Consider the following 16049-nt stretch of genomic DNA (forward strand, 5'->3'; position numbering starts at 1 on the left):
GTTGTAACGAACTTTGCCAATCCCGATGGGTGACGTGGCACCTGTCTTTTTCATGGGAATAATCAAGCAGATCCTAACAAACTTTCCTAGATTCGTGGGCTGAGTGGTATGCAATTTGCTTGCATGCTTGTTCCGGGATGAGGTGTCTGTTCCGGGACAGTGCACTTTCTACGGGACAGCGTGCTTGTCCCGGGAGGGTATTGTTATGCCGGGTTAAAATGCCGAATCGAGAAGTGGTGACGGTACCAGCAGCATGTCGGTTCCGGCTAAGGTGTTAGAGCTCTTAGCCTAATCCGGGAAGGTTTTGCTCTCCACTTGTCGCCATGACTGGCTACGTGATGCCGGTTATAGCTATCATGACCGGCTACAAGATGCCAGTTACATGTGTGTCATCCGAGATCTAGATCTAGCCGTTCGTCCGGCGTGGTAAAGTTGCTGAGATGACGTCGGATGAATGTTGGGAAAGGGTCCGTGTTCCGGGACAGACATTGCTGGGTAAAATCCTTGTCGGGACGCTTGCTTGTTTTGAGACGGATCGTTATGCGTGTCATTAATCAACATACGTTTATTTTGTATTTCTAATTTAAGGAATAAACACGACACATATTGTGACCAAGAAACTTACTAAAAATTATGTCGAGTGTCCAAAGGCCAATTCAAAACATTCATGCGTTAATAAAAGTCACTTATTACACATAACTAGTATTCAATGTTCGTTTATCACATTGATATCTAACGTAACCTCAAACAACTTTTTACAAAATCCTAGCGTTCATCTGTTACTTATAAATTATACGAGTAGTCATTAACCCCAAAACTGACTAAATTATTACCACAACAGTACAACACCAAATCGACACCACCAGAGTGAATTAGAGATGCCAAATTACTATTACTCCCTCCGTCCCAGATTAATTGTCCCCAGACAAAAAACACACAGTTTAAGAAATGTCATTATCACACTGTACTTTTTTTGTACTTTTTTCTTACTTTACTGTTTTACCCTCAACTAATTAATTAGAAATCTCTCTCACCTTTGTAATTTAATTAATTCATTAGGGACAATATTGTAAACTTTATCAAATTTACTTTTCATATTTGGAAGTGGACAATTAATCTGGGACGTCCAAAAAGGAATACTGGACAATTAATCCGGGACGGAGGGAGTACTATATTATCTAAAGTAATTAGGGGCATTTTTGTCCTTTCACTTTTTTTTTATTTTAATTAAATTCCTCTATACTAACAAAGACCCCACACTTTTTCCAAATATCCAAATCGACCCCCAAATAGGAGTTAAAGTGTCAAATAACCATTTTCATAAAAAAAAATCTTAAATAAACTCCACTCAAATATTCAACGGGTCATATCTTCTCGCTCGCAACGAGTTAAATTTTTCCGACACCATCGTTAAACTCGAAATAATTTTAGGAACACAATGTCACTAACTATATGCAAAACAGACGCTTTTTAAAAAACGCTAAATATTTGGGGTACTTTTCATACACGTTGATTTTGCGTTAAATTTTTAAAAGTCGATAATTACATAGCTAAACACGGAGATGGACATATATTGTTAATTTAAAATAACATTTAAATCTTTCACGGGTTATACCTTTTAGTTCGACTCGAGTTGCGCCTCAACGACATCATTCTTTCACCACGAAATAATTTTACAAACTAAACGCAATAAAATACGTTGAAAACCGAACCCCAGCACGAAGCGACGATTCAACAACTAGTTCGTCACTATTTTTGAAAGCCTTAAAAATCACAAAAACTATGCGTATCAATTTAAAAAGTCTAAAACTTATGTGTATGATAGATATAGAAGACTGAAAACCCTGGGGTAGCAGAGTGAATTTATTTACCAAACCTTGCTTTCTCAAAGCCTCTAAAAATGGTTTGACTCGAAAACATACTCCAGAAACCACCCGAAATCCTGAAATGTCTGGCCCAGAATGCTGCGAAAACCCTCCGGCGCTTGCCGTCGGCGAACAAAATGGAGAAGTTAAGCAGATCGCTTCTCTCAATTCTTATGTTTCCGGCGATCCTAATTCGAAAATCGCTGTCGTTCTTATTTCTGATATTTGGGGTAATCTAATAGATTTCGATTGTAGTTACAATAATTAGTTATATTCTAGTGTTAATTTTTTTGATATTTAGGTCTTAATCCAAAAATAGTTGAGATTAGTCATCGTAGCTTGTTCGTTAAAAGTTACTAAAATTAGATAGTACTACTCTATGACGCCTATATTTATTTTATTTATTATCATCATAGATTTTTTGTCGTTTTGGTTACATATAACTTTATTGTATTAGACTTATATGAATATGAATATGAACATGATTGATTGATTGTGGTATTACTGTGCAGGTTATGAAGCTCCAAAGTTGAGGTACTTTTTATAGTCAACTACTTTATCATCATTATTTTTTAGATTAATGTTAGTTTTGAAATGTTATCTTTTCAACAACAAAAGAATAATTATTTATTTGTTGATATTCAACTATTCGATTGTTTATTATAGCTGTAGTTACATACTTACATGTACAAAAGTCTGATTTACTTGTAATTTTGTATAGGTTTTTTTTTTTTTTTTTTTTTTTTAAAAGATCAAAAGTTCATGTTTAGTTCTTGATTTAATGAATATAAAGTGATGAATCTAACTTTGCAGGAACATTGCAGACAAAGTTGCATCTGCTGGATATTATACAGTTGTTCCTGATTTCTTCCATGGTGACCCCATGACTCCTGGAACTCAGATTAGTGATTGGCTAAAAAATCATGCTCCGGTTCGTAATCTTCATAATTCATATCTTGTTACTCTTATGGTCAAATGCTTCTAATTACTTGAAGAGGTGCTGGCTTTTAAGAAGCAAGTGATGTTATGATATACTAATATTTTGGAGTATTCATAAAACTCTGCTCAGATATCTATATAGAAAATTAAGTACCATTATTACTTTTATCTTTGCTCTTTTCTTTACTGTAGGAGCAAGGAGTTGGATTAGCGAAACCGGTTGTTCAAGCTCTCAAAGAGAAGGGTGCATCTAAAGTTGGGGCTGCAGGTTTCTGCTGGGGTGGTAAGACTACCTTCTGAACAAGCCTTAAATTTAGAGGTGGCAAATTCGAGCGTTAGATATCAGTTGGTGGTTTGGTTATACATTATCTTTAATGGGTCAAGTAGATGATATAGATAAAAAAGAAACAAAAAGATAGAAAGACACTACAAGGGATATCTATAACTTTTAATGACTAAAATCTCTTAAATCATTATCATTATATTCATTATTACTGAAATATTTATAATTTGTAATGTTTTTCAAAGAGTAATGAATAAAATTGGACAGAAAGTGTGTCTGGGTTAACACAATGTACCCATGTTGTGGCGTAAGCGTAACCATCCCTAGCCGGCCATTTTGCCACTTTCACTATTACGTTATTTACAATTGTTTGACTCGAGTGCATCTTTCTCTTTAATAGCCAAGGTCGTTGTAGAGCTAGCAAAGGATGCTGATATAGAAGTTGCGGCACTATTGCATCCTTCATTTGTCAGTTTAGATGATATCAAGGGTATGTTTTTTTTTTAGTTTTTTTAAAGGGCTGCATTCTATCCCTTTTAAAAGTACCCTAATTTGATTAAGTAAAAGGTCGGCTGATTTCTGTTAGTATTATTACTATTCTTTGTTGAATCATTTGTTGTTATCCCTATATTTTTAATCTAACTATCATCTTTCCTTTAAGTTGGATGATGTCATTTTAGTTTGAACGTAAAGAATTAGTAATTGACTTTAATTTTTTTTCATTTATGTTTTTGTTCAGTTTGTATCCGCTAATTTTAAACTTTTCTAATTTTTGTCTGATTGATGTGACAATTATAGGAGTTAAGGTCCCTATCGCAATACTAGGTGCCGAGATCGATAAAATGTCTCCGCCAGAGGTCGTGAAAGAATTCGAGGCTGCGCTGAAAGCCAAACCTGAGGTAATTTCCTTTAACCGGTGTGAAATGCACACTTTATTGGTATGCAGGTTGATCCATACATATGGTTAATGTATTTTGACCCATTATGGTGTGATCTATGGGTATGCAGGTTGATCACTTTGTGAAGATATATCCTGGGGTGTCACATGGTTGGACCTGTCGATATAAAGATGAAGATGAAGCAGAAGTGAAAACTGCAGTAGAGGCTCATCATGATCTTGTCGAGTGGTTTGGCAAGCGTTTCTAGACAAACCATTTGACCCTGTATAAACTGTATCGTGTGATGTAATATGCGGTGTCAGATATTTGAGGACCTCCGTTTATTTAGCTAAATAAATAAATCGCATTTGAACTCTTTGTATTTGTGCTTATTAGCTTAATACAAAGTTAAGTTTAGCTCTACTATGAGTTTGTAAGGTGATCATTTTAGCATTATACTGCGCATCAAAGGTTCCAAAATAGTCGTAGTACTGTGTTATTTTTACATTTTTATAAAAAGAATAAATTACTATCCATTTATAGCATTTTTTTTTGAATAATCATTGATTTGGAATACTAAAATTTATGCTGATACTACATGTTTGTACATAAGTTTTTTCAAACGCAATAATTTTAAGTTTTTTCAAACACAATAATTGATTAACATTTCACTCTAAATAAGATGTTGCCATAAGTAGTGACTTAGTGGTAGTTAAGAAAAAAAAATTGGAGAAACAAGAATTCATAGTTGTTTAAAATTCAATATAATATTGAGGATTCAGTTTATAAAAGAACCATCATAAAAGGGTAAAAGATAGAAGGTTTTTTATGTTTGGACTACTAGGAGGGCAAAAATCCGACCTCATACTCTGATATACGCAGTCATTATTTTGAGTTGTTTGTCATGTATAACATCATATTCAATTTACTTTCAAATTATAGTTCTCCTTAAACAAATATATATATACATATAAAAATTTTTAAAGGGGGAAATAGTATAATACGCCATCTCAAAAAGAATGTCTCATAAAATTTTTTGTTACAACTAAAATAAATGTTGTTATAATTCAGTAGGCTTATAACTACCTTTAGTGGTTTGATTCTTGATGTTATAATTCAGTAGGCTTATAACTACCTTTAGTGATTTGATTCTTGATTAAGAATACTAATAATGAAGTGTAAGAACAAAGATGATAATGGAGAGAAAGAAAGAAACACTTTGTAAGTGTGAGAAAATGGTGCAAGTTTAATGCTTGCATTCATGGCTATTTATAGCAAAAATATCACAAGTTTAGGTAATACAATAATATTACTTTTGTGTATCAATAATTGACTATCCATTTATATATATATATATTTATATATTATAACACTCCCCCTTGGATAGCAATTTTGTTTGTTGAAGATCAACCGTAAGTTACTGCCTCGTTAAAAACCTTGCTAAAGAAAACCCAGTGGGAAAAACTTTAGCTAAGGAAAAAAGAGTGCAGCATGGAGTTGACTCCCCCTCAAGTAGACATCGCTTCGGTTGTTACATCTTTTGAACATGTCTCATGCCAATGTTATGAACGTGTGTTCTGAAAATAGCAGTTGGAAGTGCTTTCGTGAAAAGATCAGCAGAGTTTTTGCTGGATTGAACATATCTCATTTCAATCTCGTTGTCCTTAATGAGATTTTGAGTGTATGAGAAGAATCTAGGAGGTATGTGTTTGGTTCGGTCACTTTTGATATACCCTTCTTTCATCTGTGCTATGCAAGCTGCATTATCTTCATAGATAATTGTTGGACTTTTATCGCGTTCTAGTCCACAAGAATCAGTAATGATTTGTGTCATTGATCTCAACCAAAAACATTCCCAAGTAGCTTCATGTAATGCAATCACTTCGGCATGATTTGATGATGTAGCAACAAGTGTTTGTTTTTTAGAACGCCATGATATTGCAGTACCTCCATTTAGGAATACATATCCAGTTTGAGATTTAGCTTTATGTGGATCAGATAAATAACCTGCATCAGCATAACCAACCAAATCTTATTTTGATTCGTTAGAATAAAATAATCCTAAATCAGTAGTTCCTCGAAGGTATCGAAATATGTGTTTGATCCCATTCCAGTGTCTTTTGGTAGGAGCAGAGCTGAACCTTGCCAACAAATTAACTGCAAAAGAAATGTCAGGTCATGTACAATTTGTAAGATACATAAGAGCTCCAATTGCACTAGGATATGGTACTTCTGGTCCAAGAATATCTTCATGATCTTCACATGGACGAAATGGATCAGTTTCAACATTGAGTGATCTAACAACCATAGGAATACTTAATGGTTTTGCCTTGTCCATATTGAAACGTTTCAAAATCTTTTCAGTATATGTTGTTTGATGTACAAGTAAACCATTAGGCATATACTCAATTTGTAAACCAAGGCAATACTTGGTTTTTCCGAGATCTTTCATTTCAAATTCTTTCTTTAGAAGTTGAATGGCTTCATAGATCTCTTTATTTGTACCTATGATGTTAAGATCATCAACATAAACAGCTATGATCACATATCCGGATGTTGTTTTCTTAATAAAAACACAAGGGCAAGTAAGGTTATTTGTATACCCTTTGCTTATCAAGTAATCACTTAATCGGTTATGTAACGACCCGGCTTTTTCGACTTGCTTTTGTGCCTTGTGTTTTTGCGAAACTGCGTATTTGTGCGTACTGTGTTACTTTATACTCTGGAAACTTGATTTACGTGCTTTACTTCCATTTATATGTTAAAACGTGCCTTATAGTACGTAGGATACATAACTTGATCATTGGAAGCCTTTATAACCGTTAGTGTTATTTGACGTTTCGAATAAACCGCGAACTTGCGCGCACGTTTAACTTTTGTCATAATCGGAATATTATGACTGCGAAATATTAATTATTATTTTATAATAATAATTACCTGAATTTTTGGATGCTTAATTACGCGTAGTAATTTAATTATGCACAATAGTTAGTCTTGTTGGACTTTCTACCTTGTTGGGCTCAAGCCCACCCTACTCTAGCTGGTGACCCAATTAATTAGCCCTTGTCCATGTCATCAATCCTTGTCAAATTCCTTGCTTATAAATACTAGCCCTTGTCCATGTCATCGATCCTTGTCAAATTCCTTGCTTATAAATACTAGCCCTTGTCCATGTCATCGATCCTTGTCAAATTCCTTGCTTATAAATACTAGCCATTTACCTCTCATTCAAATCACTTGCTCATTTTGGTTTTCACACACACTTGTTCTTTCTTTCTTTCCTTTCTAGTATTGCTTGTTGACGACCTTTCGGACCGACTTACTACTTGCGTACTTTCATTACCGACTTTACCGCTTTTATCACTGTGAGTTATAGCATTCTCTTTTTACTTTAACTTATTTTGGGAACTGAGAATACATGCGGATTTTATGTTTTACATACTAGGCACGAGTACTTAAACTTATATATGTGTGGGTTATATAACGGCAGAAACATTCCCTTTAGCTCGGTAACGTTTAATCATTGGTTTATGAACCGGTGAACGCGAATCTTAGATATGGATCCATAGGGTTTGACATCCCCACTCGGGCTAGTCGCGCTAGCAGTCAACGAGTGTTTAATACTTCGTAAACATACGCACTCGCCAAGTGTACTTTCAGGGGGTATTTTAAACGTTAAGTTAGTTACCGAGTGCCCACGGTTGAGCATATACTTAAACATACTGATTTGGATTACTATTTTGAAACGCTCGTTGTAGCACTGAAATCTCGTGGCCTACTTACATTACTGTTATACTTAAACTATAGCTCACCAACCTTTGTGTTGACGTTTTTAAGCATGTTTTTCTCAGGTGCTTAAGGTTGCTTCCGCTGTTGTACTAGTCTTGCTGTAGACAACCCGCTGCTTTAGAAATGTCCCGCATGAACGTTTACTTTTGCATACAAACTTTATTACAATTATTATTTGCTTCTACTTAGTGAAGCATGCTTTTGGGTTGTAAAACATTCGATGTTGGTTATGACATCACTATTTATATGAATGCAAACTTCTTTTGAAATCGCATATAGTACTTAACCTTGTAATGATACTGTTGTTGATGGTCCGTACATGATGATTTAGTACGGGGCATCACATTTGGTATCAGAGCATTGGTTGTAGGGAATTAGGTTGCATTAGTGAGTCTAAGACCGACCCGAGTAGGATTCACTAATAGGACTAATCTACAACTTGTTAGTTTACTTGTTTTCGCTGAACTTACTGCATGCTGCTGCTTACTTTTACTGCTATATGCAGTATGCTACTACCTGTTTTCACTACTGCATGCTATTATTTGCTTTCGATTGCATGCAACTGTGTTATATTACTGCATGTTACCGTTTACTACTACTGCCTGTCACTGCTTACTTCTACTGCTGTATGAACTTACTGCATGCTACCGTTTCCTTTTACTGCTATGTAAACTCGCTGTATGCCTTTGTTTACTCTCGCTACTGCAAACTACTATCTGCTTTTAACATGTTACCTCGGTATGATACTGTTACTATTGCCATGTTACGTGCTATCGTAAACGATCTAGGCTGCTGTAGTTGATATGCCTGATTACACTCTTGCTACATGCCTATTGTTCGCTATACCGACTTGGAGAACTCATCCTTCCGAGTTCAGATGTTTTCCCGAACTACTTTCCCACTCGTCTAACCATAAGAACTAATAGTGTAATCGACCTATTACTACTGCTCCACCGTTCCAGAGATCGAAACATTACTTCACGCGATCTAGAAGATTGTACAGTTGACACATACCCTGTACGCTTTTGTGACCGTCACTTAACTCTTTCATTCCTTACCACAGCTCGACGGTCTAACGACACTTCTGGACTTAGGTCCCTAACACTTCTATATTTAGGCATTGAAGAAGTCGGGAAGGCATTCCCTTTAACGAGGTCATAGTGTCTTCTACTGATGCTCAGCCATACCCACGGACTTGGGAGTCGCCTCGAGACATATCGTATCACTACTTGCTACACGTACAACTTGGCACGAGACCCAGATTGAATTTCTAGAAAGGAATCTAACGATGTTACTTGAACCCGAATATTTTGAAGAAATTTCGGAGCACTTAGGCATTGATGCATGACCTATGGAGCTTACGCATCCACACCGAGAAACCGTGAGATTGATTATGTAGATTTTATTTTAAGACAACACGGGTAAAGCACCGTTAGATAAAATTGAGTAGAACTTGAAGTGATCACGTTACATTGACAATATGAAGTGATATTGGAATGAATGTACGATTTAGTACAATATAATGACGCCAGGCCAGCGTGATTATATTGAAGTAAATCATGCAGAAGTTCCAATGTTACTACATGAGGAATATGAGGTGGTCCAGGGAAAATTTTGGCAGGGATCACTTGAGCATACGCATTATAGTCTGTTAAGGGTAGGGAAGGAATAACCACGTAGCCCAGATACTGTACAAGAGGGGCCTTGATTACAGAATTGATAACCCGAAAATTTGTTATAGATATCGACACCCTGGGCATTTAATGAAAAAGTTCTCATATAGGAAAAACTTTAAACTTACCTGCGGTAAAGAAATCATTATGGAAACTTGCATGGATCCTGATTCTTGTTAGGGTACGTTTCGGCACAACGTTTTATTGTTTTGGAGTTGTTTAATACTAGAATGATAGAAACCTTACATCTAAGAACCTTAGCATTATCATGAATAGTAAACCATCAACAACAATGGGAATTAAGTATTCTATAGGACACAAGCAAATGGTAAACTGAGGAAGATAGAGGAATAATTTAAGGTAGTACTTTAAGATTAACAGGTGGGTCATTGGAGATGACCTCGTATTAACCAAACTTGGAAGTTTTAATGTAGTAGTTGAAAAGGGATTAGTTACCTACGTACAGGCATACGCTATTCGAAAAGATTGATAGAATTTTTCACAGTAGTACAGTAAGATTTGATTTGGGATGAACTTTAAGCTTAACCTAATACTCATCGAGCCAGGAAGCTTTGATGAAATAGTTGGAACGAACTGACTTTCAAGAAGGAAAGCGGAATTTATTTATAATGGGAAAAATTTATTTGTATACCTCGCAAGAATGGTGAAACTATTTTGGGGAGAGATGTAGCCCGAAAACGGAACCTTATTAGTTACATGACAACACCCCGAAATCCCATAATGGAAATGGGAAGAAATTCATCATTAACTACCAGAGACGGTATGCGGATAGGACATCATCTCGGTTATTATTGACCATCTCGCCAAAACTGCTCACTTTCTAGCCATGAAAGAAACCGATACAATGGACAAACTTGCACAGCGATACTTAAAGGAAATTGTATTCCGTCACTTCAGCAATTCAAATTCTATATTGAGGATTACCCAAGAATCTCATTTGATACTCATTCTTACGCAACTCTAAATCCTAATTTATTACGAGAAATTTCTTATTTGATGATAACCACAACCTCATCCTTCTCACTTCAATATTAGTCATACCAGTTCGAAATTTTCCTAAAATCAATGAGTGGTTAACCCTCATCCTCATACTGTCCTATTCGTACCTCACTCATAAGCAACAGCTTCACGCTTAGGCATTTTTGGTCAAGGAACTTATGCCCTACTAATAGTTGTCAATCTCATCTAAATTTAATGGTTTTTATTACCTCAAATATCACTCGAAATTTTTAAAAGTCTTTTACTCGATTCTCATCAATCTTTTCCAACTTGTAACCTCCGAAATATGAAAAATTTTGTTTGCCAAAATTTTACACACATTATTTTACTGTGCTATCCTCTCAAAGCTTTATAAAAATAAATTTATTTTATCTGCCATTCATGCAAATTTTTGAAATCGTATCCGTTATGTAAAATAAAGTAAATGATTACTTATTTTTGCAAATACATATGAAACTTTACTTTCACTTTTACAAATCAAATCTTTTATTCAGAAGATATTATACTTTGAACGGTACGTGTTGTACATAACCCTAATTTACTAAGAACTTCATTTCTTCTCTTGCATTGTCACCATAAACAATTTCTATTAAACTTTCGTTGCGTATTATACAAAACTTTTCGTGTTATTCGTATCCAAGTCATCCTAAAAGCTTTATAACCGTCGAAATCGAAAGATTCATGTGTATGTGATAAAGGCACTGACTACCACGTCATGCAAGGCTTTCGGGCATCCGCTAACACTTAAACCATTCAAAACTATTACGTTACCCCATGTATTTATTTCACCACACGTGTTGGAACAATGTTCTTTCTTACATGGCTCTAAGTCCTGACTCATTCCAAGGAATTCTCATTTAGTGGTATTAATACCATCATTATTCCGGCTTTAATACTAGTGATAACCTGTTTGGCACTTTGTAAATTCAAGAAGCAATTAACTTCTCATCCTCGTGCTTTATCCTTCGTACCTCACTTTTAGCAACGGCTTCGCACGTAAATATTTTTGGCCCAAAGACTTGTGTCCTGATAATTACCAAAACTACATTTATGTCATTAGTTTTCATTATCTAGTAACTGGTCACCCGAGGATTCCAAGCTTTTTTTTTTCACTCAATCTTTTTCAACTCGTAACCTTTGAAATACGAAAAACTATGTTTATCAACTTTTTTTTTATTACACGTTGTTTATTTGTGCTAAAAACTTTTCGGTCACAAGATTTACAGACAATGAAAGTACTAAAAACTTTTCGGTCACTTAAACGATTTATAAAATCATATATGTATAAATTTATACTTACTTATTTTGATACTAAGTTATATCTTCAAAATATTTAAAAACCGCTCCTTTACCGAGTTATTCAACTTAAGTCAAATAGTTTTAAGCAAAATGGTACACGTTGTACCTACTCCTAAATTTACTAGGAACTTCGTTCCGTCTACGTTGTCACAACAAGCGTTTAAAGGTTTTGTTTTTCAAAACCCCCTTAGTTGATTTTATTAAAGGTTTTCATATTAGACTACACCATGTATGGATCACACTTTTCTCGCCCTCCGTTAGAGATGAAACTTACTATTAAGATCTTTGTTAAAAAAAAAAAAAACCCTTGAGCCACTTTGGATGGCGGTTTTATAAAATTTGTGAGAAAATCTTTGCGCCCATAAAATGTTCTTTTAAAAGCTAAACATGACAAAAACGCGGGCCAATAAATCAATTTTTTTTTAGGTACACTCGTTGGCCACCCTATTGTAGGAAAGGTACTAGGTGGGTTACTGTTCTCAATACTTCAAGGCAAATCACAACACCCTATTAAACCTCATCTCTATGAATCAGTATGTTGAGACACAAGAATCATATTTGGAGATTCTTTTCACTCGGAGTAAACCATTCGTTAGAACCAAGGGTTCACGTATCTTCTCATCCGCACAACCCCTTAAGTACACGGATAAATTCGGAACAAACCACTCAAAGAGTTCACTCTCGATTCAAAGACCACACCTTTCGTGCGACTTTCCTTCGGAAATATAATATAAGATACTTTGAGAACCTATGAATCTTGTTATCCCTTGGGAGGGGACTGCTTAAAACATTTACGACACTGATGTGGATACTCTATATGTTCCTTCCTTCATTGGTTGCAACTGTATGTTGCTCTAGTTAACGTTAACCCTACTTCAACATGTAACTGAAAGGATGAAGTTACATTACAGAACTGTGCTTTCATTTCATCCAAGGGTAGGTTCACCTGCAGTATGGTAAACTAGGTGATATTCCTCATTGTTCGTTCAGACCGTTCTGAAGGCACTATGAATAATTATGGCTTGCAAGTCCGATTGATCACTTTTAGCTAAAATCTCAATTCACTTATTCAAATGAAACGTTCTTAAATATCGAGTTCCTATGCCTATGGCCTCCTTCCGAAACCAAGAGATTGGTAAAAATTCGTGGCTAACGCTATCCAGACATCAAATCGCATGGTTGTAATTACTATGTTTTCCATTCTACCGTCAGCTTATATTACGACATTCACGCTCAATGTTTTAGATGAGCTTAGAATCATTCATGATGCATTTCACGCATCCAACTTACCGAAGATGCCTGTAAGCCTAGACACACCATCTTTCTTTTTGTAGATATACATTCAGATGACATACTCAGGTTAATCAGAAACGGAATCGATTTGTTGATCTCTTAGGACAAGAGACTTAATTAATGGCATGTACCCATTCTTACTTTCATACACCGAAATACCTTTCAGGGTAAATAACTTACTTATGAGCCTACGGGTCTCACGGAACTTTGATACACCCCTCTTAATCGATTACGGTACCATTTTTTTTTCACTCCTCAAATTTCGGGACGAAATTTCCATTAACAGGTGGGTAATGTAACGACCCGGCTTTTTCGACTTGCTTTTGTGCCTTGTGTTTTTGCGAAACTGCGTATTTGTGCGTACTGTGTTACTTTATACTCTGGAAACTTGATTTACGTGGTTTACTTCCATTTATATGTTAAAACGTGCCTTATAGTACGTAGGATACATAACTTGATCATTGGAAGACTTTATAACCGTTAGTGTTATTTGACGTTTCGAATAAACCGTGAACTTGCGCGCACGTTTAACTTTTGTCATAATCGGAATATTATGACTGCGAAATATTAATTATTATTTTATAATAATAATTACCTGGATTTTTGGATGCTTAATTACGCGTACTAATTTAATTATGCACAATAGTTAGTCTTGTTGGACTTTCTACCTTGTTGGGCTCAAGCCCACCCTACTCTAGCTAGTGACCCAATTAATTAGCCCTTGTCCATGTCATCAATCCTTGTCAAATTCCTTGCTTATAAATACTAGCCCTTGTCCATGTCATCGATCCTTGTCAAATTCCTTGCTTATAAATACTAGCCCTTGTCCATGTCATCGATCCTTGTCAAATTCCTTGCTTATAAATACTAGCCATTTACCTCTCATTCAAATCACTTGCTCATTTTGGTTTTCACACACACTTGTTCTTTCTTTCTTTCCTTTCTAGTATTGCTTGTTGACGACCTTTCGGACCGACTTACTACTTGCGTACTTTCATTACCGACTTTACCGCTTTTATCACTGTGAGTTATAGCATTCTCTTTTTACTTTAACTTATTTTGGGAACTGAGAATACATGCGGATTTTATGTTTTACATACTAGGCACGAGTACTTAAACTTATATATGTGTGGGTTATATAACGGCAGAAACATTCCCTTTAGCTCGGTAACGTTTAATCATTGGTTTATGAACCGGTGAACGCGAATCTTAGATATGGATCCATAGGGTTTGACATCCCCACTCGGGCTAGTCGCGCTAGCAGTCAACGAGTGTTTAATACTTCGTAAACATACGCACTCGCCAAGTGTACTTTCAGGGGGTATTTTAAACGTTAAGTTAGTTACCGAGTGCCCACGGTTGAGCATATACTTAAACATACTGATTTGGATTACTATTTTGAAACGCTCGTTGTAGCACTGAAATCTCGTGGCCTACTTACATTACTGTTATACTTAAACTATAGCTCACCAACCTTTGTGTTGACGTTTTTAAGCATGTTTTTCTCAGGTGCTTAAGGTTGCTTCCGCTGTTGTACTAGTCTTGCTGTAGACAACCCGCTGCTTTAGAAATGTCCCGCATGAACGTTTACTTTTGCATACAAACTTTATTACAATTATTATTTGCTTCTACTTAGTGAAGCATGCTTTTGGGTTGTAAAACATTCGATGTTGGTTATGACATCACTATTTATATGAATGCAAACTTCTTTTGAAATCACATATAGTACTTAACCTTGTAATGATCCTGTTGTTGATGGTCCGTACATGATGATTTAGTACGGGGCATCATAGGTTATACCACATACGTCCCGATTGTTTTAACCCATATAAAGATCTTTGTAATTTAATCGAATACATTTCTTTGGGTTTTGCATTTGATGCTTCTGGTACCTTAAATCCTTCAGGTATCTTCATATATATATCACTATCAAGTGATCCATATAGGTAAGCAGTCACAACATCCATGAGATGCATTTCTAAATTTTTAGAAACTGCCAGGCTGATTAAGTACCTAAAAGTAATTGCATCCATAACAGGGGAATAAGTTTCTTCATAATCAATTCCCGATCTTTGAGAAAAACCTTGAGCTACAAGTCTAGCTTTATACCTTGTAACTTCATTTTTCTCATTTCTTTTTCGGACAAAAATCCATCTGTATCCTACAGGTTTCACATCTTTAGGAGTGAGAATGATGGATCCGAAAACTTTTCTTTTATTGAGTGATTCTAATTCAGCTCGTATTGCTTCTTTCCATTGAGTCCAATCATGTCTATTTTGACATTCAACCATAGATGTTGGTTCTGGATCATCATCATTATTCATGATGTCATATGCAACATTAAATGAAAATTTCTCATCAAGATTTTTCATTTCATTTCGGTTACATAATATTTTTGAATATGCATAATTGATTGCAATTTCTTTATTGACATCATCAATCTCCTCTGCAGTAGGAGTACTGATTTGTGGTTCTTCTTGAACACTTTTGATAAGGTTAAAAAGGAACATATATTTCATAGCATTATCCCCCAAGAAAGACAAGATTTTAGTTGTAATTGTTCCATATTCAAGTAATATTCGTTTATATTTAATAAGTGCGAAGACAAAAGGCGTAAACGAAGATTTGAAGACAAAAAGGTCCAAAATGCTCAAATGTACAAGATTCAATCAAAAAGGTTCAAAATATTTATGAAGGACGTCTAAAAATGACAAGAGTACAAGTTGCGGAACGCAAAGTACACGATATAAAATAATACGCGAAGACGTCTGAAAATCCGGAACCGGAACCCGAGCCAAGAAGAAACGCCCGACGCAACGGACCAAAAATATCTAGTCTACTATGCACAAGAATAAAATATAATATATAAATAATTATATTAATTATTTATATATTTATATTTATTTTATATTATGTCGGCAAAGCTATGTGACAAACGTATGTGAGCTGTCCAGCATAGCCATGCGACTCGCATGGATTTATGCCTATTTCCCATGCGAGTCGCATGAGG

At 35.4% G+C, this 16049-nt stretch overlaps 1 protein-coding gene across 2 annotated transcripts; it reads left to right on the top strand.

The window, feature by feature from the left end:
- The first annotated feature begins 1900 nt into the window (after nucleotides 1-1900).
- Nucleotides 1901-4503, top strand: LOC139904011 (endo-1,3;1,4-beta-D-glucanase). Of its 2 annotated transcripts, XM_071885944.1 has the most exons (7): nucleotides 1908-2095; nucleotides 2378-2399; nucleotides 2679-2796; nucleotides 2997-3087; nucleotides 3488-3577; nucleotides 3886-3986; nucleotides 4096-4503. In XM_071885944.1, exons 1-7 carry the CDS (start codon nucleotides 1948-1950, stop codon nucleotides 4231-4233), a joined length of 708 nt encoding a protein of 235 aa, XP_071742045.1. In that variant the 5' UTR covers nucleotides 1908-1947; the 3' UTR covers nucleotides 4234-4503. The 2 variants fall into 2 exon arrangements, with proteins under 2 accessions (XP_071742046.1, XP_071742045.1); XM_071885945.1 differs by lacking the exon at nucleotides 3488-3577 and having other exon boundaries at nucleotides 1901-2095.
- The last annotated feature ends 11546 nt before the right edge of the window (nucleotides 4504-16049 follow it).

The sequence above is a fragment of the Rutidosis leptorrhynchoides genome, chromosome 4 (assembly GCF_046630445.1).
Source record: "Rutidosis leptorrhynchoides isolate AG116_Rl617_1_P2 chromosome 4, CSIRO_AGI_Rlap_v1, whole genome shotgun sequence".
Taxonomy (NCBI): domain Eukaryota; kingdom Viridiplantae; phylum Streptophyta; class Magnoliopsida; order Asterales; family Asteraceae; genus Rutidosis; species Rutidosis leptorrhynchoides.